This window comes from Hemibagrus wyckioides, linkage group LG11 (assembly GCF_019097595.1).
Source record: "Hemibagrus wyckioides isolate EC202008001 linkage group LG11, SWU_Hwy_1.0, whole genome shotgun sequence".
Lineage (NCBI taxonomy): Eukaryota > Metazoa > Chordata > Actinopteri > Siluriformes > Bagridae > Hemibagrus > Hemibagrus wyckioides.
Window position 1 is genome coordinate 13,965,852 of NC_080720.1, and position 24,906 is coordinate 13,990,757.

Below are 24,906 nucleotides of genomic sequence, written 5' to 3' on the forward strand. Positions count from 1 at the left end.
GCGCTCTATTAAAGGTTTCTATAAAGGCATTTCTATAAAGGCCTTTATAGGGGCATAAATATACATAGTGAGAGGGTCATCCTGCACACAGTTTTTCATAATGACATACAGAGAAATCTTATTATTTTGTGCTGGTTGTGAGTTTTCTCAGCATGTACTACTTGAAGTTAATGATTTTGAATATAGAAATGTTGCTATGTACTGCATAATAAAGTTTATTCTTACTACCTAAATACCCTATAAGATTCACACCTGCAAATGTAGCCATAAAAACCTTCTCTACTTAAAAACAACACTGTTACTTCTAAACAACTGAAAGGTACATCTTACTACATACTGGACTAGTACTTATACTGTTACTGTCAGTTACAACTCTTATTTGTTGTATATTATTATATATATTTGTTATATATTATTTATTTTTGAGTATTTCATATTAAAGAATTCTAGGAGAAAATACTAATCCCTGCCCACGAACTGGTAGGGTGGGTATAGGGTGAAAGAGAGAAGAGAGAAAAGAAATGTTCCTTATTTTTTGTCAATTCCTAAGTAATTGAAACTTCACACAATGTTCATGATATTTGTGTAACAATTAATATTACTGTAATATCCCAACACTTCACGAGAGAGCTTTAGATTAGTTGAAAGATTTAAGAAATACCTAATTATGCTGATATGATTTAGTGTTTTGGGATGGAGTATCGGCTATGTATTGGCAAAAAAAAAGGCTGGTATTGAGCAGGGTCAGTGAGGACATTCTCTCTCTCTCTCTCTCTCTCTCTCTCTCTCCCCAAACCCCCCCAACCCCCCACCCCTCTCTCTTCCTTTCTTTCTGTTCTGTGCTTGGCAGCATCACTGATGATGGAGGCTGTTTTGTATGATGGAGAAAGTTAGAAAAGCATTTAGCCTTTAAAAGGGCCATTTGGAGCTTAAAACCCAGCCTGTGAGATCATAAAAATAACATGTTGCATAACCTGCACTTTTTAGGGCTTTAACCTCATTTATCATGTGTTTTTATTTTGAGCAACATCTTATATGACTCAGTCTGAGCTAAATGATTTGTTTTCGGATGCAGGACATCTGTTCTGTCTTATGTGCAATGCTTCCTTTGTATCTGTATACATCAGTCAATGCATTATTTATTGAGTACTATGTAAGACTTTTTCTCTCACTCTCTCTCTCTCTCTGTGTATGAGGATTTCCTCTGTATATTACAGCAGTGTTTCCCAGTCCAATCCTTGGGGACAACCTGAAGCTCTACATTTTTGCTCTTTATCAGCTTTTCGGTATTCCTTATGAACAAAGCAGTGAAGAAAATTACTTGTTATACAGTAGCTATGACCGGAGCATAGAGTTGAAACCCTTTGGTATAGAAAGTCTGTTAGGAGATTCAGTCTTTTTATGCACACAGGCTCTGGGAAGCGGAACAGTTCTCATGTGGCTTGTGTTTGGTCTTGTATTCATGCTGATGCTGATGCTGGTTCACTAGTTGGTTCGTAGTGGAAACTCTTAAGGGTGAATCATTTTCTGATTAAAGAAGCAGGGTATGCATACATGTTGTTTTTCTAGTTAAATTACTCAGTGACATTGTGAATGTCTTATTACTAGTCTCAGACTAGTCCATTTAACCCTATGACGGTATTACCAATCTCTCTGTTGTGACTCTGTTATTACATAAACCTAATTGTTAATGATTGCAAATAAAGGAAAAGTACTTTTTACTCTCATCTTGGATTTTATGTGGCGACTTCACACTGAATTACATTTGGATGATACCCACCCTGTCGTATCCCCTTGAAGGCTTCTCTGAAATGTTTGCTGCTCAAACTCATCATATTTTTTTGTCTTGCAGGTAAATGGAACGGAAGCTGATTACGAATATGAAGAAATTACACTTGAACGAGTAAGTCTTGTGTACTCTCCTTCCTTTTCTACTACAGCTTGTTTAATTGCTTAGTCACTTTGAAATCATATGCTATGCATTCCAAGTTAGGAAACGTTCCCATGTAGACATTTTACTGAAGATTTGCGGAGACATGAGATACGAGACATAGCCATGATATGAGACGTAGCCTTAATCATGAGACATGATTATACTGACATTATATAGTAATGCAAATGAATATGATTTTTCAATTATTTTCACTGTCATACATGTATTTCTTAGCAACATTATTAATGTGAAATGTATAACAGTAGATTGTGCCTTAAATCATTAAATAATAAATTAGTGTCATCATCTCTTCCACTGATCTTTGACTTTCACCTGAAATGCACAAGCATGTCACACTTACCTTTAACCGTACAGGTCAGAAAATCAATCATTTGTGTATTTCGTCATTCCTCTGAAATTAATTTCTGGTAAATAAATAAATAAATAAACTTGCAACATGCTTCTGAATCGATTTTTGATGCGAGCATGACTTACATCAGGCACTGCACAGGGGCTAACAGATGCATAGAGTGTGAATTAAATTGCATTTTAAAAATTTTCAACATTTTACTCATTAACTACATTTAATGCGTCTTAATTGTTTGTTAATAAACTAATTGCTTAGCTATAATTAATAAAGAAAGAATGCACACCTAAGTCAAACAAAAGAAATGAATTGAGGATTTGATGAAGGAATATAATCTCTGAAAAAAATCAAACATGCAGATCAGGTGGTCCACTGTGGCAACCCCAAACAGGGAGCAGCCGAAGAGCAACGACAAACAATGGCATGACATATCAATAGTTTTTGGATGTTGTGGAACATATGTGAAACACATTAGTTCCTATGATTATTCTTTCTTTCTCTCTCAAAGTTAAGAAGCCAAAAAATGCTGTTTGTTATGCAACTTATGTTATCAAGACACTTGAAAAGCTCTGAAGTTCTGACACAGACCCTAGTCTGTATGTATGTATATATGTATGTAAGTATGTGTGTATAAATGCTGATGCAGTATAACTGTCTTGCTGCTGTACTCAGACTCAGTGACTGAGTTTGGCTGTTCCTCGCCCAGTGTTAAGCCTCATACATAGCTGGTTCTAATTCAGTTAATGACTGGGTTTCAGCCTACATGTGAGACTGATGATCATTATCTACTGCTTCATATATTTGGTTAATCATACACCTGACACTGATCTTTACATACTGTACCTATAAGAAGACATTTATGATATGGTTAATAGGAGTCTTAGATTACATGGAGAGGTCACCAAGTGCCTGGGAAAAATCTGTTACTATAGAAACGACATATTAGATTAGGCATCTGTCATGTTATTACACAAAAAAGATTTGAGAATTCAACAATGCTATAGTATAATGATTTTATAGTGACTTCGTTTTTATATGCTGAAATTTAAATGCTCTAAAAGTATACTCTACAGTCTGACTTAACTTCTAGACAGTCTACACTGCTGCCTGCATAACTTAAATCACATGTCAGGTCATAATTTAATTTAGGAAACAGTGGAACTGAAATAGATCAGTTTAAGTTGTACAAATACGCACAATACAGCTAGAGGTTTTAAACAGTGATGTTGTTTGCACATATTCAAGCTCGAGTCTGTTTTTATTTTATTGTGTCTTCTACAGAATTGTATTCCAGTGTTTATGCTCATTTTTGCTCTTTGTTTTTTTCTCTCTCTAGGGAAACTCCGGTCTGGGTTTCAGTATTGCAGGCGGCACTGATAATCCCCACATCGGTGAAGACCCAAGCATTTTTATCACCAAGATTATCCCGGGTGGAGCTGCTGCTCAGGACGGCAGGCTCAGGTCAGGCAGCATATCTGGATCTGCGCACACTACACCTATAAACCGATCAGGCATAACATTATGAGCAGTGACAGGTGAAGTGAATAACATCATGGCACCTGTTAGTGGGTGGGATATATTAGGCAGCAAGTGAACCTTTTGTCCTCAAAGTCGATGTGTTAGAATCAGGAAAAATGGGCAAGCGTAAGGATTTGAGGGAGTTTGACACGGGCCAGCAAATTTTATTGCAGCTGTTTTTACAGCTATTTTGCCAGCAGAAGGGGGACAACCACTATATTATATAAATAAAATATGGGTATTAATATTATGCCTGATTGGTGTATATACCTAATATATACAATTATAGCTGTCTTTTGGTCCACCTTTCTGTAGGAGTAGGAGAGATGTGTCAAACTTTCTGTGGGATTGGGCAGGTTTGGTCAAATTTTGTGTAGGAGCAGGCACGATTGGTCAAGAATGTCTGTAGGTGCAAGTGGGATTTATCAAACTTTCTGTAAGATCACAAGGGATTGATACAAGTTTTTACAGAGGCAGGAAGGTTTGTTGAAATTTGTGCAGGCTTGGGATTAGCCAGACGCACTGTGGGAGCAGGCAGGATTCTTATACAAGCAGACGAGTCCTGCTCATAACTTTACCTATCCTGACTGGAGGCTGTTTACCCTTGCTCCACCCTTGTGCTCATCTTGTGCAGGGTAAATGACTGTATCCTGCGAGTAAACGATGTAAATGTGAGAGACGTCACTCACAGTAGAGCCGTGGAAGCTCTGAAGGAGGCAGGCTGTATCGTCAGGCTATATGTCAGAAGAAGAAAGCCCAGCTCTGAAAAAATCGTGGACATAAAACTTGTCAAAGGTCCCAAAGGTAAAACCATTCATTTCTATTGTATAATCAAATACTGTATCAGCCTGTGTTAGGAAGTAAGTTATGACTCATGTACTTAAGCATTTCATTTTCATTGTGCATACTGTCAAGCTTGTGAAGGGCATCTTTTGTCTGAAATTTCCTTTTTAAAATGAGACTTTTCTGGGTATAAATATTGTAATACTTCTTTCACCTTTCTGGGCTTTTTGATCCTCAGGTTTAGGCTTCAGTATTGCTGGTGGAGTGGGAAATCAGCACATTCCGGGAGACAACAGTATCTATGTCACCAAAATCATTGAGGGAGGAGCTGCCCACAAAGACGGACGACTCCAGATCGGGGATAAACTTGTCGCTGTATGTTTGTTTTTCCACACAATCATATAATTGAGTTCCTTCTAAGTTTGGATCACTTTAACCCATATAAGCATAATAAATGACTCAGTTATACTTGTTTGAAGAACGTGGGTGTGTGTATTTGTGTGTGTGTTGGATGCAGGTAAATGTTGTTTGCCTTGAAGAGGTGACTCATGAGGACGCTGTGGCAGCCTTGAAAAACACAAGTGATGTAGTCTTCTTAAAAGTGGCAAAACCCACCAGTGTGTTCATGAACGACAGCTACGCTCCCCCTGACGTCACCAACTGTGAGTGTGTTCACACACGCCTTTATATTTCTTTGACCCCATCTTCAGAATGTCTAACATACGCCCTTGGGTTTTATGCAAGACACATCACCTAAATCAACTAGAAAACAAAGCTATTCTACATCCTGTCAGATCCTGGAGCCTCCAGTGGAAGTGTGAATTCTACAGATTGGTCATTTCTAGATTGCTGCCTTTTATCAAAGCAGCATGCTGATGAAGTGATGCTCTGAGATTTTCACACAGAACATGGCACTTGTGACTAATCTCTAAAGCTACTAATACTCAGACATGAACACAGAGTCACTGCTCGAGTTATATATATATATATATATATATATGAAAGCCGCTTCTCATGTTGTATCAGTCTGTTGTACAGGTTAAGTGGCTTGCGTGTGGTATAAAACATGGCAGAGTGTGCTCTTTTAGGAAAATAATCAAAGATAGGGTGCTGTGATATGAAGTGGAGGGCTCCCAAAGTTAATTATTTTTCAGTAACAGCTTTGGTTTTATTAACAGTTCTTTGTTTATTAACGAGTGTTAAAGAGTGTGTTTATAGTCACATTTAATCCTTCGGGTGTGAAAAAAAAAGTTCCTGTTATAACATCTATAAACGGTTCTTCTGCCTCCTTTTTTTATACTTGTCTTGAAGTTTATATGATAAAAAAGTGCTGCTTGTTATACTGTATATAGAACCCACATCCCTTCATCCAATGGATTAAGCACATTAAAATAAACCTGTGCTTTGCTGCTGTTGTTAAAAGGAATCAACTTCTTCTGACCAATCCGAATCAAGGTTCTAACAGTGCTGTGGTCTAGGTTAGTTATAAATAATATCCAGTTCATCACCTGAATGATTCTTTGCATTGTGCTCAGGGGCAACTAATCCATTCCCCAGGCTATTTTAGGATGAAGGTGTTAAAATAAATATGGCCTCGCCAAGCAATGGAAGTGCTCCAGTTCCCCAGGGCTCACCCTTGGTTCTAAAGCCAGCCAAAACCAGCGGTGCAGAGCGTTTTATTCTGAATGCCCCAAGAATTGATTTACACTGTTACAAAAGTGCTGAGTGATGGTAATCGATGATACAGAGTCTCACTGGTCTTTGAACATTAGCATAGGACTGAACTCACATTCAAGCTTAAAGGCATGAAGGGCAAAAGTAAATTTAATCAAGAGGAGGAGAAAAAAAAAACTTGGTCAGCCACACCCCCAAGTGATCTGATGTAACACCCAGTATATAGAGTCAGTGCAGTGCGTGTGGTGAGAAGATGAGAGGAGCTAACTGTCTTAATCGCTCTTCTGACTAAGCATGACGTTTCTTCCAGTTAACAGTGCCAAGCTTCTTCTTCTTCTTGGAAAGCTTAAACTGATGGATTTTATTTTGGCTTTAGTGTTTTAGTGCCATTGATACTATCCAATCACATTTTAGCCCATCTCTCTCGGGGGTGATGCTGTCCCTCTACATGAGCGGTTTTATGAGGTTTTAAGAGAATGGGCTTGCTCCTGTGTTTTCAGTCAGTACACGGTGTGTAGAGAGGAGAAAAAGAGTCACATTTCACTGCGGGAATGGAAGCAGATAGAGACACACCCTTTCTGTGAGCATTCAAGGTGTTTTTAGTTTAAGCAGATTACTTTCGCTTACATGTACAGCTATAAAATATTTTTATCATTTATTTTATGTCCTTACAAGTGGAGAAGGTGGACTTTAAGCCTGACTTGACTTGATTTATAGGGTAAAACATTTCAATATATTGAGGGAATAATATAACAGTATAATTCAGTGTAACATATACAGTATGTACTCTCACCATCCAGTTTGTAAGGAACACCTGTGGACCTCCTCATTTATAAACCAAGTAGAACAATGCAGAAAATCATACACAAGTTTGGAGCTTTAGTTATTGTTCACATGAAACATCAGACCAGGGAAAAATCTTGATCTCTGTGACTTTAACCATAACATGGCTGAAATACTTTGTTGATCAGAGTGATCAGAGGAAAATAACCAGACTTGTCTGAGCTGACAGGAAGTCTATAGTAACTCAAATGTTCATTCCTTACAGCCGATGGGAGCAGAAACGCAAACAGCAGAGGATCACATCATGCCTGTCAGTCAAGCACAGGTATCTGATGCTGTCATGGTCACAGATTCACCCAAACTGGACAGATTTGATTTTTTTTTTTTTTTATAATTTTCATCTGTTCTCAGACCTGTTCTTGGCAGACAGGAGTGGAACCTGATGTGTTCTTCTGCTGTTGTGCCACACCTATCTCATGGGTTATGGTTTTGTACATAATGAGATGCTTTTCCTCTCACCACAGTTGTAAATAGTGATCATTTGAAGTACTATATACTTCCTGGCTCCTTGAACCAATCTGGCCATTTTCATCTGAAAGCTCTTATAAATAAAGCATTTCCAACCACAGAAATGTTGCTCACTCAGTTTGTTTTGATTTTTGCACCAAAGACTTGTGTATGAAATTCTCAGGAGATCAGCAATTAATGAAATATCAGACCAGCCCTTCCGGTTCCAACATCTCTGCCGCGATCGGAGTCACTGATCACACGATTTTTCTTCATTCTGATGTTTGATGTGAATGTTAACAGAAGCTCTTGACCTGTATCTGCATGGTTCTGTATTGTACTGCTGCCTCATGATTGGCTGATTAGATAACTGCAAAAATCATTAGGTGTACAGGTGTTCCTACTAAAATGCACAGTGAAATGAAAATCTACAGCTTGGATGAAATCACCTCCCATTTTTAGCAGATTTTAGCGATGTTAGCAAATTAGCTGAGATGATCTCTGAGTTTACATTTAAAACAGTGGCTTAATGCTTTGAATATTTTTCAGCTTATTCCCAGCACATGGAGAATCATATCAGCTCCCCAAGTTATCTGAGCCAGCCCACAACCCCAGCCACACCTTCACGCTTCTCCCCCATCTCCAGAGGCTTGCTGGGAGATGACGAGATCACAAGGTGCCCCTCTTCTCTCTTCATGTTATATGAGTTGCTCTTGTCTTGCCTCTCAGCTTTAACTTATGCATGTTATGCTTGCTTCCTCACTATGAATTTATTGAAATGACCCCCGGTAATTCAAGTTTGACTCGACACGGCTCGTAAAATGTGTTCCTCCTGCCCTTCAGCTGTGACTTGGGTGCTGTATAGCAAGACGTGTTTTCTTTCTATGCTCACTCTCTGTCTCTCTCTCTCTCTCTCTCTCTCTCTCTCTCTGTCTTTCTCTTGTACTCTCTGTCTCAGTCACTCTGTCTCTTTGTCTATGTCTCTGTCTCTCTCTGTCTCTGTCACTTTGTGTCTATGTCTCTATCTCTGTCTCTGTCACTCTGTCTCTTTGTCTATGTCTCTGTCTCTCTCTGTCTCTGTCACTCTGTGTCTATGTCTCTGTCTCTCTCTCTGTCTCTGTCACTCTGTCTCTGTCTATGTCTCTGTCTCTCTCTGTCTCTGTCACTCTGTGTCTATGTCTCTGTCTCTCTCTCTGTCTCTGTCACTCTTTGTCTCTGTCTCTGTCACTCTGTCTCTTTGTCTATGTCTCTGTCTCTCTCTGTCTCTTTGTCTATGTCTCTGTCTCTCTCTGTCACTCTGTCTCTTTGTCTATGTCTCTGTCTGTCTCTGGCACTCTCTCTCTTTGTCTATGTCTCTGTCTCTCTCTCTGTCTTTATCATGCTGTCTCTTTCTCTGCCCCCCCCTCTGTCTTTCTCTTGTACTCTCTGTCTCAGTCACTCTGTCTCTTTGTCTATGTCTCTGTCACTCTGTCTCTTTCTCTATGTCTCTGTCTCTCTCTGTCTCTGTCTCTTTGTCTATGTCTCTGTCTCTCTGTCTCTGTCACTCTGTCTCTTTGTCTATGTCTCTGTCACTATGTCTCTGTCTCTCTCTGTCTCTGTCACTCTGTCTCTTTGTCTATGTCTCTCTCTCTCTGTCTCTCTCTGTCTCAGTCACTCTGTCTCTTTGTCTATGTCTCTGTCTCTCTCTCTGTCTTTATTACGCTGTCTCTTTCTCTGCCCCCCCCCACTCACTCTTTTTCCATCTTTCTTGTTTTGTCCATCAGTCTTTATCTGCTCCCTCTCTGTCAGGCAGCTTTTTAAATCAGTACAGATATCTAGCGACTATGGGGCGTGAAGATGCTGGTATCTCTCTTTCTCTGTCAGAATGAAGCTGTCCAAGGTCATTAGTGCTCTCAGCTTGCACTTTATCACTGTCTAGTGGACCTCACTGCTCTCTGTTGCATGCTGGTGTAGTGTATTTAAACAGCCATACATACATATTTTATAAATATAGTGGCCTTTACTACAAATTTATCATGAAAACGGCTTATTTGTACTGACTGTAATGCAGATTCATTGTAAAACACAACACACCACATATTAACTAGGCATAGGTTCGTTTTAACTGTTGCTTATTTCTAGACATTTTTATACATAGACAAATAATTGAATATAAATTTTGTGTTAATGCTACTATTTGCTTAACATTAGTCTTGTCTCTATGTTCAAGATGCCACTTTCTTAGAAATCTATTCTAACAATAATATTTGAATGTTATGTCAGTCTACATGGTCTGCTTATACACATTGTACCCTGTTAGACAAAATTCAATTGAATTTTTAAATATGAGATATGTTCACGTTCATCCATATTTAATTTGGGGGAGATTTCCCCCCTGTTAGACCTGTACTTCATAAACAGGGGAAATAAATCTTTTCCTACACAATACATTCATATAAATTCATTTACAGTGTCCAATATCTATTTAGGTTTAGTGCTTTATGGTAAAGACAGTAAAAGTCTTTAAACATGTATAAGTCTGTAAGGCACTGCATATGAGGAATGAATCATGAGTAAAGCACAAGGGGTTTTGCTTGCTATAGTAGGTACTAAAGAATCGAGGGATTATGTTATCATTGTGTAACTTAATGACTAATTTACTGTAAAGAATTGATTAAAGGTTCATTAGGAATATATTATGAAAAAATTTGAACTGTGTATAACTTTGATTCTCTGGTTTTGTTGTAACTTTCAATATAGACTGTAAGCACATGATGGTGGGTTTACTTATTGCATTTAAGGATGCCGTGAGAATGTCTCTTTGTGAGCTTGAATTTAAGTACAGCATATTATTTTAGAGTGTACTATAACTATTCACGCCTCTCTTTTTTTTATTATGAGCTGCTAGTCAGCATGGTCACAGATGGCTGAGCTGTGTTTGTTCTGGTGAGGGTAGGGGGGCTGGGGACGGGTCATATCAAACACTCTGCTTTACCATCCTTTAATCCACTTTAATGGAGGGATTTGTTATAGGAAACGTGCCGTCATTTAATATGTCACACATTTAAATTAAATAAAAAAACCCATCTATTGCACTACATTATTCCAACCGGTACATGAAAATCAAAAGCTTTGAACTCCAGACTTCAGAGAGCAGGCACACCATTAAGGTGTGTTATATAAGGACATACATTCAATTCTTTGCACCAAGGTTGCACTTCTGTTTATGGAAATTGTTTTCATGGTGGATATTGGAATCGAGTGTGTTGGAAGGAGATTGTACAAAGTCATGGGGTTGTACTGCCACCTAGAGGCTCAGACAGAACAATTCTCCATTCAGCTCTAACTGTAGTTATTTATCTCGTTCTTTCATAAAGATTTGTGGTTTCTGGTTAATTATAGGATATTCAAGGGGAAAGGGGGAAAGTATTTCTTTTTGCAGTCCAATTAAATCATGTTAAAGCTGCATGGCTGTATAGTTTATGTAGTGAATGTCCAGCAGAGGGAGACATATCCATTGACAAAACACAAATATCCACATTTTATCAAAATACATTTTTAAGGCAAGGGCTGTGTTTACCTGTGTGTATTTCTATATATATTATAGCTATATAAGCTACAGATATGTCCAAAGGACTTGTAATGGGGCAAACACCCATATTGCTCAAATGAAGCTTTATAAGAATTAAAGTCTAAAGATTATAACATACTGTTACAAATGACACACTGACACTAAACTGTGTTACTTGCATTTTACTACTTGGTGACTGTCTGCACAATAATCTTTGTTATTTGATACTTTTATAATACCTATAATACCAATAGTACTTGCTATTCTTGACTATATATACTCACTATATTTGATTATTTAACAGCAAATCAAGCACTTCCTTGTTAAAAAAATTATGTTTAAGTTTACATGTACTCCAGCCAGACACATGAATAAGGAGCTGGTGGAATTTGCGTAGCTTGATTTGACTGCATGCAGCTTTGGAGTACTGCCGTAATAACAGCACAAGGTATTTAGCTAACTGAATCCTTCTTCACACAGTTTGCACAGAAGGAAGTACACAGATGTACAGGGTGTCTTTGTATGCTGTAACGTTACAGTTTCCCTTCACTTACCTTATGTGGTTGAGCTCAAACCCGTTCTAGCATGACAAAGTGATGTCTATAACAACATGGTTTGTCAGGTTGGAGTGGAAGAACTCTATTGGCCTGCACAGAGCCCTGACCTCACTAATGATCTTGTTTCTGAATAAGCACAAATCCACACAGCCACACTCTAAAATGTATTAGTAAGCCTTCCCTGTAAAGTGGAGGTCCTTATAACAGCAGAGGGGAATTAAATGGGGTGAGGTGTTTGGCCATATAGTAAATAGAACCACATATTAATTTGGTTTTAAGCATATGCATACTAAAATGTTTGCTCTGTAACGTATGTGGCACAGGTTCAATAATCAAAATCCTGTCCATCTTGCTGCCTCATCTAACCAGGGAGCCTCGGAAGGTGGTGCTACACCGCGGCTCTACAGGGCTTGGCTTCAACATTGTGGGTGGAGAGGATGGAGAGGGCATCTTCATCTCCTTCATCCTGGCCGGAGGGCCTGCTGATCTCTGTGGAGAACTGAGGAAGGGAGACCGCCTCATCTCTGTAAGAAGCATAGAGAGACATTAGCGTTTTCAGCCACTATTACAAGTATCTTTTCCTGTCATGTCCTCATTAACAATGTGTGTGTGTGTTGCAGGTGAACGGAGTGGATCTCCGCACTGCGACTCATGAGCAGGCAGCTGCTGCTTTGAAAAATGCTGGTCAGACCGTCACCTTAGTGGCTCAGTACAGACCAGAGGGTGAATATATAACTTTTTTAACTCCATACATATTGGCTCCCTATAAGAGAATGAACAAACATTGTTATAAGAAATGAATATTACACACAAACTATGGACGAAGTACTTTTTCAAGTTAAAATTCTAATTTTATTAGTCACTTACACACCCATACACAGTATGGCATGCTGTGCAATGCTTTTTTACATGACATAAAAATAGAATAAAAATTGTATTTAATATAAAGATGTAATTTACATTTACAGGTCAGGAAAGAGAGAAAATATAGACAATATACCTATATAGTATATAGATACAGATTGGTAGCAGAAACAGTATGACTGTTTTTTGAATAAAGTGGAGATGTGTGCACTTGTTTGTGCAATATATTTCTGTGCAAAATCATGCTGAGGTAGTGGATGTTGTGTAGACTAAGTGCAATCTCTCGTCTTGTGTGCTGTTCTGGTTATCCCTCAAACCAAAAAGTTAGCTATTAGCATTTTCGAAAAATATTTAAAATAATGACATGCTTTAAATGCTATTTTGTTTTCAGGGTCTAGGAACTCTCCTTTTGCATTTGACCCCCTCTTTTTCTCTAGGGTATAACATACATGTGAGATTCAATACAGAAACACACACACAGGTGCATGGTGTTCAGCAAGTCACAAAATATAATGGACACAAAAAATAACTAAGCATTTATGAACACCATTAAGCATGATCATTACATTATGTTCTATCAGTTTGGACCCATTAAAAGCTGCCAGAAAGAGGACACATTTACATTTCTGGCTTTTGTCAGATGCCCTTATCCAGAGCAACTTACATTTTAACTCATTTTGTACAGCTGAGCTAAGGGTTAAGGGTCTCGCTCAGGGGCCCAGCAATGGCAGCTTGGTGTACCAGGGATTGGAACTCACCTTCCGCTCAGAAGTCCAGCACCTTAACCATTAATCTACCACATGAACCATTAACCATTAAGCTACCTATGACACGTGAGTCATGAATAACATTAGTATGTTAAAAATATAAACTGCATTTGGGAAGCAAAAAAGAAAGCCACCCTACTTTAAAATATGGCAGAGGATCACTCATGGCTTGAACAAATCAATGTAGGACGGGTGTACAAACTTCTGAACATTTGTGGTCATTTTTAGTTTCCGGATTCTATTAAAATCAAGTTAAATTATGAGGTAGGGCTGAACAGATGAAGGATGTCCAGATGCAAAAACCTAAAACTCGAAATGAGCCTGAACTGTTTTCTGGTTAGATATGATAGGATATAGGATCAGTGCTGTTATGAAATGAATATAAAATGAATATTTTCACTCATTGCATGTTTAACATTGTATACGTCATATATGTTTTGCTGAGCATTAATGAAAGATGACAGTAAATCTGGAGTTGACTACATATTTGTGTTTTTATATCATCATATTTGATCAAATCTTTGTAAGTCTTACCAAAAAATATTGATCAATTCGGTTAGAAAAGTACAGGTGAAGAAACAGAAAAGTATCAACCACTGACACAGGATATGTCCAGTTGCCATGCAGCAGGTCTCTTCATTAACACACACACTAGCCAGAGCTGTTATCAGTAGTCACCTGTCTGTCTTCGTGTTTACTACTGAGCCACTATATCAACAGTCCATGATTGAGATCCTTGTCCTTTGTCCCCAAACAAATGGTCTCATGTTTAATCATATTTTTATCAAGAGTTTCAACGAACACTGCGATAAAACAGGAAATGTAGTGATGGGGAATCGAAAAAAGCAGAGGTATGTTGTGTATGTTAAGTAAGTTAAGTTAAGTAGCCTTTATTTGTCACTTATACAGTACGTTACTGCACAGTGAAATTCTTTCTTCACATATCCCATCCTTGGAGGGTTGTATGTATGCATGCAGTTTTCAAATACAGTTTTTTCGCTCAGTGTTTTTGTGCAGTAGACCAGAGACTCATACATAATACTTTAATGTGTTCTTCCTGCACACTGTGACAGTGATGATGAGAAACACACCTTCTGCAATCAGATGGATTTATTGTTTAAGACAAAAAAAGATTCTATAATTGCAAGTCATCAGATTTAACTTTAATATCTTTTAATCCACATTTTCATATCAGAAAGGATATGATTTTCAAGATGCGCTTTCTAGCTAGCATAAGTAGATTGTTAACATGGCTTTAGAGGGAAATTATCAGCAATTTGAAACCAACAGAATTACACAGATTGCTTATGATATTATAATGCTTTTTGATCTAAAAATGAGGCGGATTAAATAGTTAAGTGGCAATGTTATGTCAGAAATGTTGATCATCTAAAGATTTTTTTATATATATTTTTTTTATTTGTTGACACCAATCTGGTGCTCAGACTCTTAGACCAGGTTTTATATTTCTGTTCTGTCATTGAAAATGTCATATGAAACTCCTGCTCCACTTAATTCTAGCTGAAGGTGATGGAATAGATGAAATAATACAATTAATTCTTGGTGTATGGTAGCGTCTCCATTTTTATGTTAAACCTTTTGCAGATTTTGGTGATGTTAAATTTTCTTGGTACTGTGAGTGCTCTGAATGCTGCTGTGATGGATGTGCCAAATATTTGCACATAAAACAGTTTGCATTTAAGTCTCACCCTTGCTTCAGTGGATAATCTCACCTCAATACTGGAGCCTCAAACCCTGAACTGCTGCTGTAATCATAAAGACTGTGCTCTTTCCCAATACACTCATACTGAACATCTTTTCAACACAATTCATGCTGTTTGTCTTGCTCTTCTGTACATGTACGGTAAACTATAATGATTTATAGGTCTGGTTCCTCTGAAGTTTTTCCATCGTGTCATTTCAGGGACGTTTTCTTCCCTCTGGCTTGCTCATTAGGGATCTTAAGCTACGTCTTATCTGAATTTAAGAAGAGATTTAAGAGATTAGATGTAATATAATCGCAAACCAATATCCTACAAGGTTCTTGGATATTGTGGGGTTTTTCTTTGTTTTGTTTTGTTTTGTTTTCAGGTCTGCTAACCAGGGTACTTTTAATAATTAATAAGAGATTTTGAGTATAATCTGAAAGAGATTTGGATTTATAAATTCAGAAGCCTTAGCATCAAATGTGTAATATTTATCAATTTGGAGAAAATATTTATTAGAAGCATATGTTACATTATACAGTCCCCAAAAAACTGAATGTTTTTTTTCCAGACACACTTGATGTGGTCTGAATAGTAAAGAGTGTTTATTTATTCATTACAGAATGCAGTAGAAAGCTATTTCATGCATAATGGCCATTGATAATGAAATGAAGAAGACAAAGTTTAGCTCCTGCTGAAAAGAACAAGAGATGTGTACTCAATTAGAGAAGCTAACTCTATAATGCTTTAAAGGTTAATTGTTTTTAAAACAAGTGGGATATGTCTATTTTTAGTCACGACGCAAGCTCGATGGTTTAATCATAAATGTGTGGTGGTCACTGAGGACCAGGTGGCCGTGGACTGCTATGGCTCCATTTGGTGTTTACAGTATGTCGTGACTTGGATCAGCTTCGTTTCTGAACCCTGGGAAGTGCTGAAGCCTTGCTTTAATGAAGAGATGCAGGCTTGGAAGCTGTGTTTATGAGAATGCCATGGGTCACGTGGAGGTCCAGCAGAGCTTTGGCTAGAGACATCTACTGTGATCTAATTAAAGGTATGCACACATGGTCCTTTCACAGCAATGCCGTGCTCGTGTCTGACTGCTTGCTTATTTGTGTCGAAGTTGGACGAAGTTTGGTGAAAGCTGTGGTCTTAGCATGGCTCCTGAGTCTAGCTTCCTGTGCCCATGCCTCTCCTCTTTCGGCCAGCTCAGGTTTATAAGTTGCTCTGTGCTTACCGAAGGACCAAAGTCTTAGCTCACCAGCCAGGCTTGGACAGAAACAGAGGCTTTCTAGAGGGCTGTGTAATCATAGCTATTTTTGTAAGCCATGAGACAGCATGGTGCATGGGGCAGAAGTCGACACTGTAGGGAGATTCGTTTGTCATTTTCTCTTCTCACACTTTCTTCTGTATTTCTGATGCCTTCATTTTGTCCAATAAGAGGCAGAGTTGGTATCAAAAGGTATTTAGTAGATTTCTTTTTTAAACAGGATGATTATTTCAAGTTTTATGTAGGTTTCTTGGAGACATAATTGCATTCATTTTTATAATTACATTGTTAACGATGTCTTGTTTTTGCAGAATGAAAATCTACGGTTTGGTTGTGATAAATTGCCATTGTCCTTGATAAGATTTTTGCATCTGTGCCTCAGCGTGCTTACTCTGTTTAAATGATATTTGCTATCTTCATTTCCTGAATAACATTCCAGCTATCCTGTCACTCAGAAAGTAATGGTTAGCTACATTATTGTTCGACTAACGCCCAGCTTACTGTCGTGTTAGGAACTGAATCACATGAGGATGTTTGACGCTTGACTCCATAGCGTTTCATTAGCACTCTTAGCACTGTTGCGCTGGCTGAGCTGAGTGTGGGCTCAGGTGTGTGGAGGCTTTAGCCTTTCTCCTGTGAGAGATCTGCAGTGGAACAGTGCTGCTGTTTTACTTTACTCACCCCGAGCTAGGCTTGGATGCCTGATCAAGCAGGAAAGCCACATGGGGAAGATCCCACGCATGAATTCAGAGCGTTAAATTTTACTGTCCTTTTTTTCATCGTTATTCCTGCATTATTTTTGACTTTCTCTAATGAAACAAGTCCTTTTATTTTCATCTTTCCATCAGAAGCCTTGCCACCTGCTAAGAGCCCTGTTTTGTGTCTGTAGACAAGCAGAGCAAACCCAACCCTCAGAAGCACTATGCTTTGATCTGGGAAACTTAATGGCATCGAGGATCGGTACTTCAGTGGCACTCTCATCTCCGTGTGATGTCTAGCGCTGCCTTTTTGTTCTCTTCCAAGTGTTTACTGTTAGCAGAACCTGACTTATTTAAACACATAATACTAGTGAGATGGGACTAAGGCTTTGAGTTAATAATGTGATGGCAAAAAAGTACATTATCTATGCACATTTACTGCTTTAGAGGTACTTTTTGTATATTACTTTAAGCTGCATATTCACTAGGAATTTTGGGGGGGGAAATGTCCTTCCCTCAGTATGCCTGTCTCTAGGCTATTTAAAAAATGCGTGATCGTAACGTGCTGAAATGCATTAGCAGCAGCCGCGCCGAGATTTCACCACCCTGTCACACTCAGGCGAAATTTCCTTTTATGTGTAAAGGAGATGAGTAAAGCATTAGTCAATATTTTGTGTGAAGAAGATGGGCTTTTGCATTGCATTACTTCAGTGTCTGTGGCAAGCTACCGAAGAAGATTATACAAGATCTCTTTGCATTTGCTCTAAAATGAATGTATTCTTCTTCAGTAATGTTTATGAAAGAATAACTGTTAAGAAGAATGACCTTCTGTGAAAATGAAGCGTTGATCCACTTTATTGTAATGTTATATCGTGCTTCGTCTTAAAGCTTTGTACTGAAACTCAGATCTTTTTAGATTACCGTCAATTTCATCATCGCATTTATTTCCAGAATATCCTACTGCAATATTCATAGGAACGATCTCTGCATCTTATTTCCCAAATACTGCCACAACACTGGTTCCTTTTGCCTAAATACAAGAGCTATTTAAGAAAAAAGTGTTATTGATCAGTCAGTAGATTGTATTCGAATGTAATTTGTATGAAAGTGTGCTCTAATCATTTCATTTCGATGGATGAATGCTCTTTCCCCCTCAGGCTCTTGTGTATATCCAGGGCATTGACTGTAATCTGGAAAGGATTAGCTGTCTCTTCTGGCGAGCTGTAGCTCTGCAGTGCTCTTAGCCTGGGATTGGTGGGTTTGTTTAGCAAAGTTCTGCTCTCTATCTGTGTCTTTGGGCTTTTTTTTTCTCACACTCAAATGTGTGAATGCAGTTGGAGTGCATCTGTGACACGGCATTAATTAATGATCTATGCACATCATCTCTTCTGTTTTCATCAGAAATGCACTTTTAAAGTCAGAGCTGATATCGTTTCTGGGTACTTGCTTTTTGTGAATGCACTGCCAATAATCTGTTGAACTTTTTAATTTTTTTAATGCAGCTAAGTCACAACAGACGTCATGTGTAGCATGACTCAAGCAACCAATCAAAAACTCACACAATTCTATTTTAAGCGTTTCGGTCACTGAAGCGTTAGTAAATTGTAAATTCCCTCTTTTAGCCTTCAAGTTTATTTTATTTCACTTTCTACATGCTGGGCACTTCAAATAAATTCACACTGTATGGTGACTGTGTAATGTGTAGTTTTGTAGCATAGCGTTTGGATGCTTTCATCCTCATTTTAGAGCAACATTCGGAAACAAAATGAATACAAACATACCAGCTATTCACTGTCTTGTGATGTTTATGTGTACAGTTTTGTAGTTACAGACCAAATAGGCTTGTGATTAAGACTCAAGAGCAAAATCATTTAGTAATGCAAGCGTTTCGTTCAGTATTTTTTTTCCAGTTTACATCCTTGTCCTTTGTATTAGTGCCCTCTTAATGACAATTAAGCAAAGCCTTTAAGTAGTTATGCACTTACTATGATATAACATGAAGACTGTGTGTATTTCTGTATTGTGTGTTTTTATAATTTAGTATATTATTATATATTCTATTGTATGTTGCAGATTGTGGGACATTTATACAGGAAAGTAAGGAGTTAATGAGCAAGTGTGTCAAATGAGTGTCATTAGTAAGCAGGAGAGTTGGCTCAGCCTGCAAGAGCGGGAGCTTACTTGAGTAGGGTGTGACGAGAGGATGTGTGGCTGAGACGGAGTGTGGCGGAGAGTGGGTGTGAATGAGACTGGGTGTGTCTGAGAGTGGGTGCTAATGAGAGGGGGTGTGTCTGAGAGAAGGTGTTAATGAGATGGGGTATGTCTGAAAGTGGGTGTGGATGAGATGGGCTGTGAATGAGAGTTGGTGTGACTAAGAGGGGGTGTGTCTGAGAAGGGGTGTGACTGAGAGGGGGTCTGACAGAGAGTGTGTGTGGCTGAGAAAGGGTGTGTCTGAGAGTGGGTGTGACTGACAGTGGGTGTGAAAGATGATGAGAGTGTGGCTGAGAAAGGATGTGTCTGAGAGTGGGTGTGCCTGAGAGGGGGGTGGCAAAGAAGGGGTGTGACTGAGAGGGGGTGGCTGAGAGAGTGTATGTGGCTGAGAAAGGGTGTGTCTGACAGTGGGTGAGACGGGGGGGTGACTGAGAATGGGTGTGTCTGAGAATGGGTGTGACTGAAAGGTGGGGTGACAGAGAGGGAGTGTGCCTGAGAAGGGGTGTGAATAAGAGTGTGTGTGCCTGAGAGAGGATTGGTGTCTGAGAAGGGGTGTGGGTGAGAATGGGTGTGTCTGAGAGAGGGTTGTGGGTGTGGGTGAGAAGGGTTGTATCTGAGAGGGTTGGTGTCTGAGAAGGGGTGTGGGTGAGAAGGGTTGTATCTGAGAGGGTTGGTGTCTGAGAGGGGTGTGGGTGAGAATGGGTGTGAATGAGAGGGTTGGTGTCTGAGAGGGGTGTGGGTGAGAAGGGGTGTGAATGAGAGGGTTGGAATCTGAGAAGGGGTGTGTCTGAGAGGGGTGTGGGTGAAAAGGGGTGTGAATGAGAGGGTTGGTGTCTGAGAGGGGTGTGGGTGAGAAGGGGTGTGAATGAGAGGGTTGGTGTCTGAGAGGGGTGTGGGTGAGAAGGGGTGTGAATGAGAGGGTTGGAATCTGAGAAGGGGTGTGTCTGAGAGGGGTGTGGGTGAAAAGGGGTGTGAATGAGAGGGTTGGAATCTGAGAAGGGGTGTGTCTGAGAGGGGTGTGGGTGAAAAGGGGTCTGGATGAGAAGAGGTATGTCTGAGAGGGGTGTGGGTGAGAAGGGGTGTGTCTGAGAGGGGTGTGTCTGAGAGGGGTGTGCTTGTCGCTGGGGGATTTTTGTAGCTCTAAACTTGAAATAAACATATTTAGTAAGTTTATTTAGTAATTTTACTTATTTAGCACATTTAATATCTCTCTCTAAACAAAATTCAATGCCAGAAATGTAACTTGCCCTACTAATTAGATATAAGAGACGCAGTTATAAACAGAATGAAATTGAAGTGCCCCATTGCTCTTTCTCCTGCCTGAAGCTCATACTGAAATACAACTGTAACATGTGGATTGTCTTAGGGTTTAAAACAGTGCTTACATTTGCTTTGTGTCCAGTAGGAATTCTCAGCCTGAGAGATTTCATTACATGGACATCAGAAGGATTGTGTCATTTGCTTTAGATACTGTATGTTTATGTAAGGAATGATATAATGAGCATTATTTAGAATGAGGTAATCGTGGTGTATACTAGAATGACTCTAATCTTAATTACATGCAGCAGAGCCATGACTGGCTGTTTGAGCCTATTGCGTCACTGCTCTCATTTCCCTAATGTTGTGCAATCCCGAGGGATTGAGGGTCTGCATGAGCCTCTGTTCTCCAAGAGCACCACTTCATATTTATGCTGTTTTTTATGCTGTGAGTTTCATCTGCATCGATTTTTCACTATAGATCGGATGTTACTTCAATTCTATGTGACATTATGGTTCATAATGACCTTCTTTCATAGAGACTGTGTAAAGAGAAATACTTGTGAGCGCTATTATGTTTGTGTATAGAAGGTATAGGTATATATAGGTATGATTTGTTCTTTTTCGAGCTCCAAATTCAGGATTTAGTTGATATAGTCATTTTTGGATGCATTTGATGATTGCTTTATTTACTGCCTGATATTACTGAACCTAGAAAATTGTATATAATAGATATCAGGCTTGCTTGCTTGCCTTGGTGGTTCACAGAGGTTTCTTGGGGATTCTGCAGTAGAGTTACAGAGTTTTCTATGCTAAAATCCCAGATTATTTGTTGACCTTTTAGTGAGAAGTGCATGGGGAATGTTACTCACTCTGCTCAGTCAGTTACATATAAATATCCTGCAACACAGTGAGCAACACAGTGAAACAAAAACCAGTGCTGATGACAAGTGACAAATCTATACTGTATATGTAATATACAATATATATAGATGAGACAAAGGTGGGTTATTAATACACAAAGAAAAAGTACATAGTAGTGGTGTACAGCAGGGGTGAGGTAGAGATAAGCCTAAGGGAACCCTAGGGATTAAAAGTGGGGCTGGGAGCCAAATGGCGTACGTTAAAGCTGAAATAAGGTACATCATATAAGCAGAATGAGGTTATTCTGTGTTAATTTGAACTATTGATGCACAAGAACTCACTTAACATGAAGAGGAGGGTGCGCACAAACACTCATACACACACACAGTTGGGAGGGGTATGAGTGCTCGTGTGTAGTTCATTAGCATCTGTTGTGTTGCCCTGCTGTAGGTTCTCAGAGAGAGGCTTTACGCCTAGCCAGCGAGTCCAAGCTCTCTCTCTCTCTCTCTCTCTCTCTCTCTCTCTCTCTCTCTCTCTCCCTCTCTCTCTCTCAAACACACATACAAACACACACACCCATCCTCTAGCACATAGTTCAGCTAAGCGTGAATTGGGAGCTGGCCTTCAGCACCACAGCATCTTTCCCCTCACACATGAGCGAGTAGTAGCAGAAAGGCTTTCACAGCGCTCTCATCGACACTTTTATCCGAACCGCTTGACCTGCAGAGAGCAAAGAGAAATGTGAGTATGAAGGATTATATGATTACATATAACTGGATTTAACCGGGGACCAAAGGTGTTGTGATGTACCTGTACCTGTCTTTTATTCTTGCTCTGATGTCAGTATTTGTTTTGTGGGAAATCGAGGCTTTGTTTTTTCCGAGTTTGCTCCGATTTTAATTCTTACTATATTAATACAATCGTCCTTGTATTATACTTCACATTATACTGAAACACATTTGCAGGTTGTAGTGATTCACAACAGCACACTTCAGACAGAAGGAAAGAGCAGTAACAAGCAAATTGGGTTAAAGCAATTAAAGTAATTCATTGAGAACATTTTGCCTGTCTTGCGAGAGTACAACCTTTTCACATGGTGCAGCTAAGAGTCAGTCTCCAGTTATTACGATTCTGTCTGATCTTATTATCACTTTAGCAGTAAGAGCTGCTCAGCTGTGTACATGTGTGTGCATGTGGGTTCAAAATAAGGTTTAAAAAAAGATTTCAAGTACTATTTAGTTTGAGTAGTAGTCTCTCGCTCTCTCTCTCAATTTTTTTCTTTGTCTCTCTCTTCTTCAGTCTCTCTCTTTCTCTCTCTCTCCCTTCCATTCTGTCTATATATATTGTTGATCATGCATCATGCCGGACAAATGTTTCAAGCTGCTTGTTTTTTCATTCTGCATGCAGAGTACAGCCGTTTTGAAGCTAAAATCCATGATCTTCGGGAGCAGATGATGAACAGCAGTATCAGTTCAGGCTCTGGCTCTCTCCGCACCAGCCAGAAGAGGACGCTCTACATCAGGTGAGACCTCCCCTGCTTCTCTGATAATTACACCGCACCTCTTATGACTTTGTCCTGAAGGTCAACTCACCTTTCCTTCACTGTGTTGTTTCTGTAGTGTTAATTTCACAGTATTCTGAGCAAGTTATTAAATTTTATACAGATTTTATGATGTATTGAGTTTCTATCCATCTGACATAAAAAGAGCATTGTGAAACATTAAGAGAAAATGTCTTTTGAGGTCTTGAATCTTTTGAGGGCAAGTCACAGGTTTATTTTAATATCCTCATTCTAATACATGATCATTATTATAGTAGCAGCTTTCACAGGAAATTGAATAACCAAATTAGAAATGTGTGAACTTAATGATATGATCATTTTTTCTGTGAGGAGACGTAAATTTAGCATTTATGGAAGGAGTCTCCAGTGTCAGAGCTTTGCAACAGTCAGGGTAAAGCTGTTCTTTAATCTTTAAATCTTTAGGATAGTGAACATTTCATTAACTTTGAGAGAGGATTGTTTATAGCTGCTATAATGCCATTAATCACAGATTATCTTGTTTTACAGACATTAAATGTGACTATAAACGAATAAAATGTACAATAATTTAGTTAAAGAAAAATTAAAATTGTCTAATGGCTGTAGTATACAAAGAATAAAGCACTTTGAAGTTTGCAGTTATTTATCACAATATACCATTATTGATTATTTTCCTGTAAAAGCACATCCTGTTATTTTTTATTCCTTACTGATGGAAAAAAATACACTATATTGCCAAAAGACTGAGAGTTATATTGCAAAATTATGGACAATTTCATGCTCCCAACTTTGTGGGAACAGTTTGGGGATGACCCCTTCCTGTTCCAACATGACTGCACACCAGTGCACAAAGCAAGGTCCATAAAGACATGGATGAGCAAATTTGGTGTGGAGGAACTTCACAGAGTCCTGATCTCAACCCAATAGAACATCTTTGGGATGAATTAGAGCAGTGAGCCAGGCCTTCTCATCCAACATCAATGCCTGACCTCACAAATGCACTTTTAGAGGAATGGTCAAAAATTCCCATAAACTCACTCCTAAATCTTGTGGAAAGCCTTCACAGAAGAGTTGAAGCTGGTATAGCTGCAAAGGGCGGGCCAACTCCATATTAAATTCATGTTCATGTAAACCCTAGGCATCCCAGTTTTGGTGTGGCTCGCAGTCTCCGCTCTAATTCATCCCAAAGGTGTTCTATCGGGTTGAGGTCAGGACTCTGTGAAGTTCCTCCACACCAAACTCACTCATCCATGTCTTTATGGACCTTGCTTTGTGCACTGGTGCATGGTCATATTGGGTCATCCCCAAACTGTTCCCACAAAGTTGGGAGCATGAAAATGTCCAAAATGTCTTGGGATGCTGAATCATTAAGATTTCCTTTCACTGGAACTAAGGGTTCAAGCCCAACCTCTGAATAACACCTGAATTCAATGATTTGAAGGGGTGTTCCAAAACTATTGCCAATATAGTGTATATCTAGCCTTTTCAACAATGACCATAAACATTTGAAAAATGTCAGTACAAAGACTTTGATTTGTGTAAAATTTCCAGCATTTCTGATCTGTTGCAGCTTTGCTCTAGATAGTGGATGATCAGTTGATAACTTTTAAGACACCGTTATCACATCAGAAATCTAATAATAATGATTAAGGGTGCTGTTGAAGCTGAAGGTCTAGGAGTATCTGCTGGTTAAAGCGAGTCAAGGCGGCTGCAGGTGCTTCTGCTGGAATAATGAAACCGCTTCAAAAAGACCTCGCCTATCCCTACACCACAGTATTGCCAGAACCATCTGTTTGTTTTTGTACTGTACGGCTTGTGTAAATGACGCTCGGAACAGATGAAGCGTAAAAGTGCTTGCGTTTGCATTTATGAATACAATGTGAATCCATAGCTTTTCTCTCTCCGTTGCATCAGTCTCTAGTTATCATTATTTCTCCTGGTTTCAGACCGCAGTGGCTTCCTCTACTGTGCTACTGTATCCTGTTTACAGTATAGTGCTGTAGTTTGGCTTGTAAAAACCAGGATCCTCTTTGAAGCTAACTCCTTAGGTCTCTTCA

General features: G+C 39.1%; 1 protein-coding gene across 20 annotated transcripts in view; it reads left to right on the plus strand.

The window, feature by feature from the left end:
- Positions 1–24,906, plus strand: part of dlg1a (discs large MAGUK scaffold protein 1a) — a 125,943-nt gene that overhangs the window by 83,641 nt on the left and 17,396 nt on the right. For 19 of the 20 annotated variants that reach the window (XM_058401949.1, XM_058401950.1, XM_058401951.1 and 16 more), the window contains 9 exons: positions 1,853–1,903; positions 3,637–3,761; positions 4,453–4,622; positions 4,840–4,976; positions 5,119–5,263; positions 8,115–8,241; positions 12,042–12,198; positions 12,293–12,395; positions 22,717–22,831. In XM_058401949.1, coding sequence (XP_058257932.1) covers positions 1,853–1,903; positions 3,637–3,761; positions 4,453–4,622; positions 4,840–4,976; positions 5,119–5,263; positions 8,115–8,241; positions 12,042–12,198; positions 12,293–12,395; positions 22,717–22,831 — 1,130 coding nt within the window. Of the gene's footprint in view, positions 1–1,852; positions 1,904–3,636; positions 3,762–4,452; positions 4,623–4,839; positions 4,977–5,118; positions 5,264–8,114; positions 8,242–12,041; positions 12,199–12,292; positions 12,396–21,912; positions 22,051–22,716; positions 22,832–24,906 lie in introns of those variants that run through there. The other variant, XM_058401968.1, reaches the window with a different exon arrangement.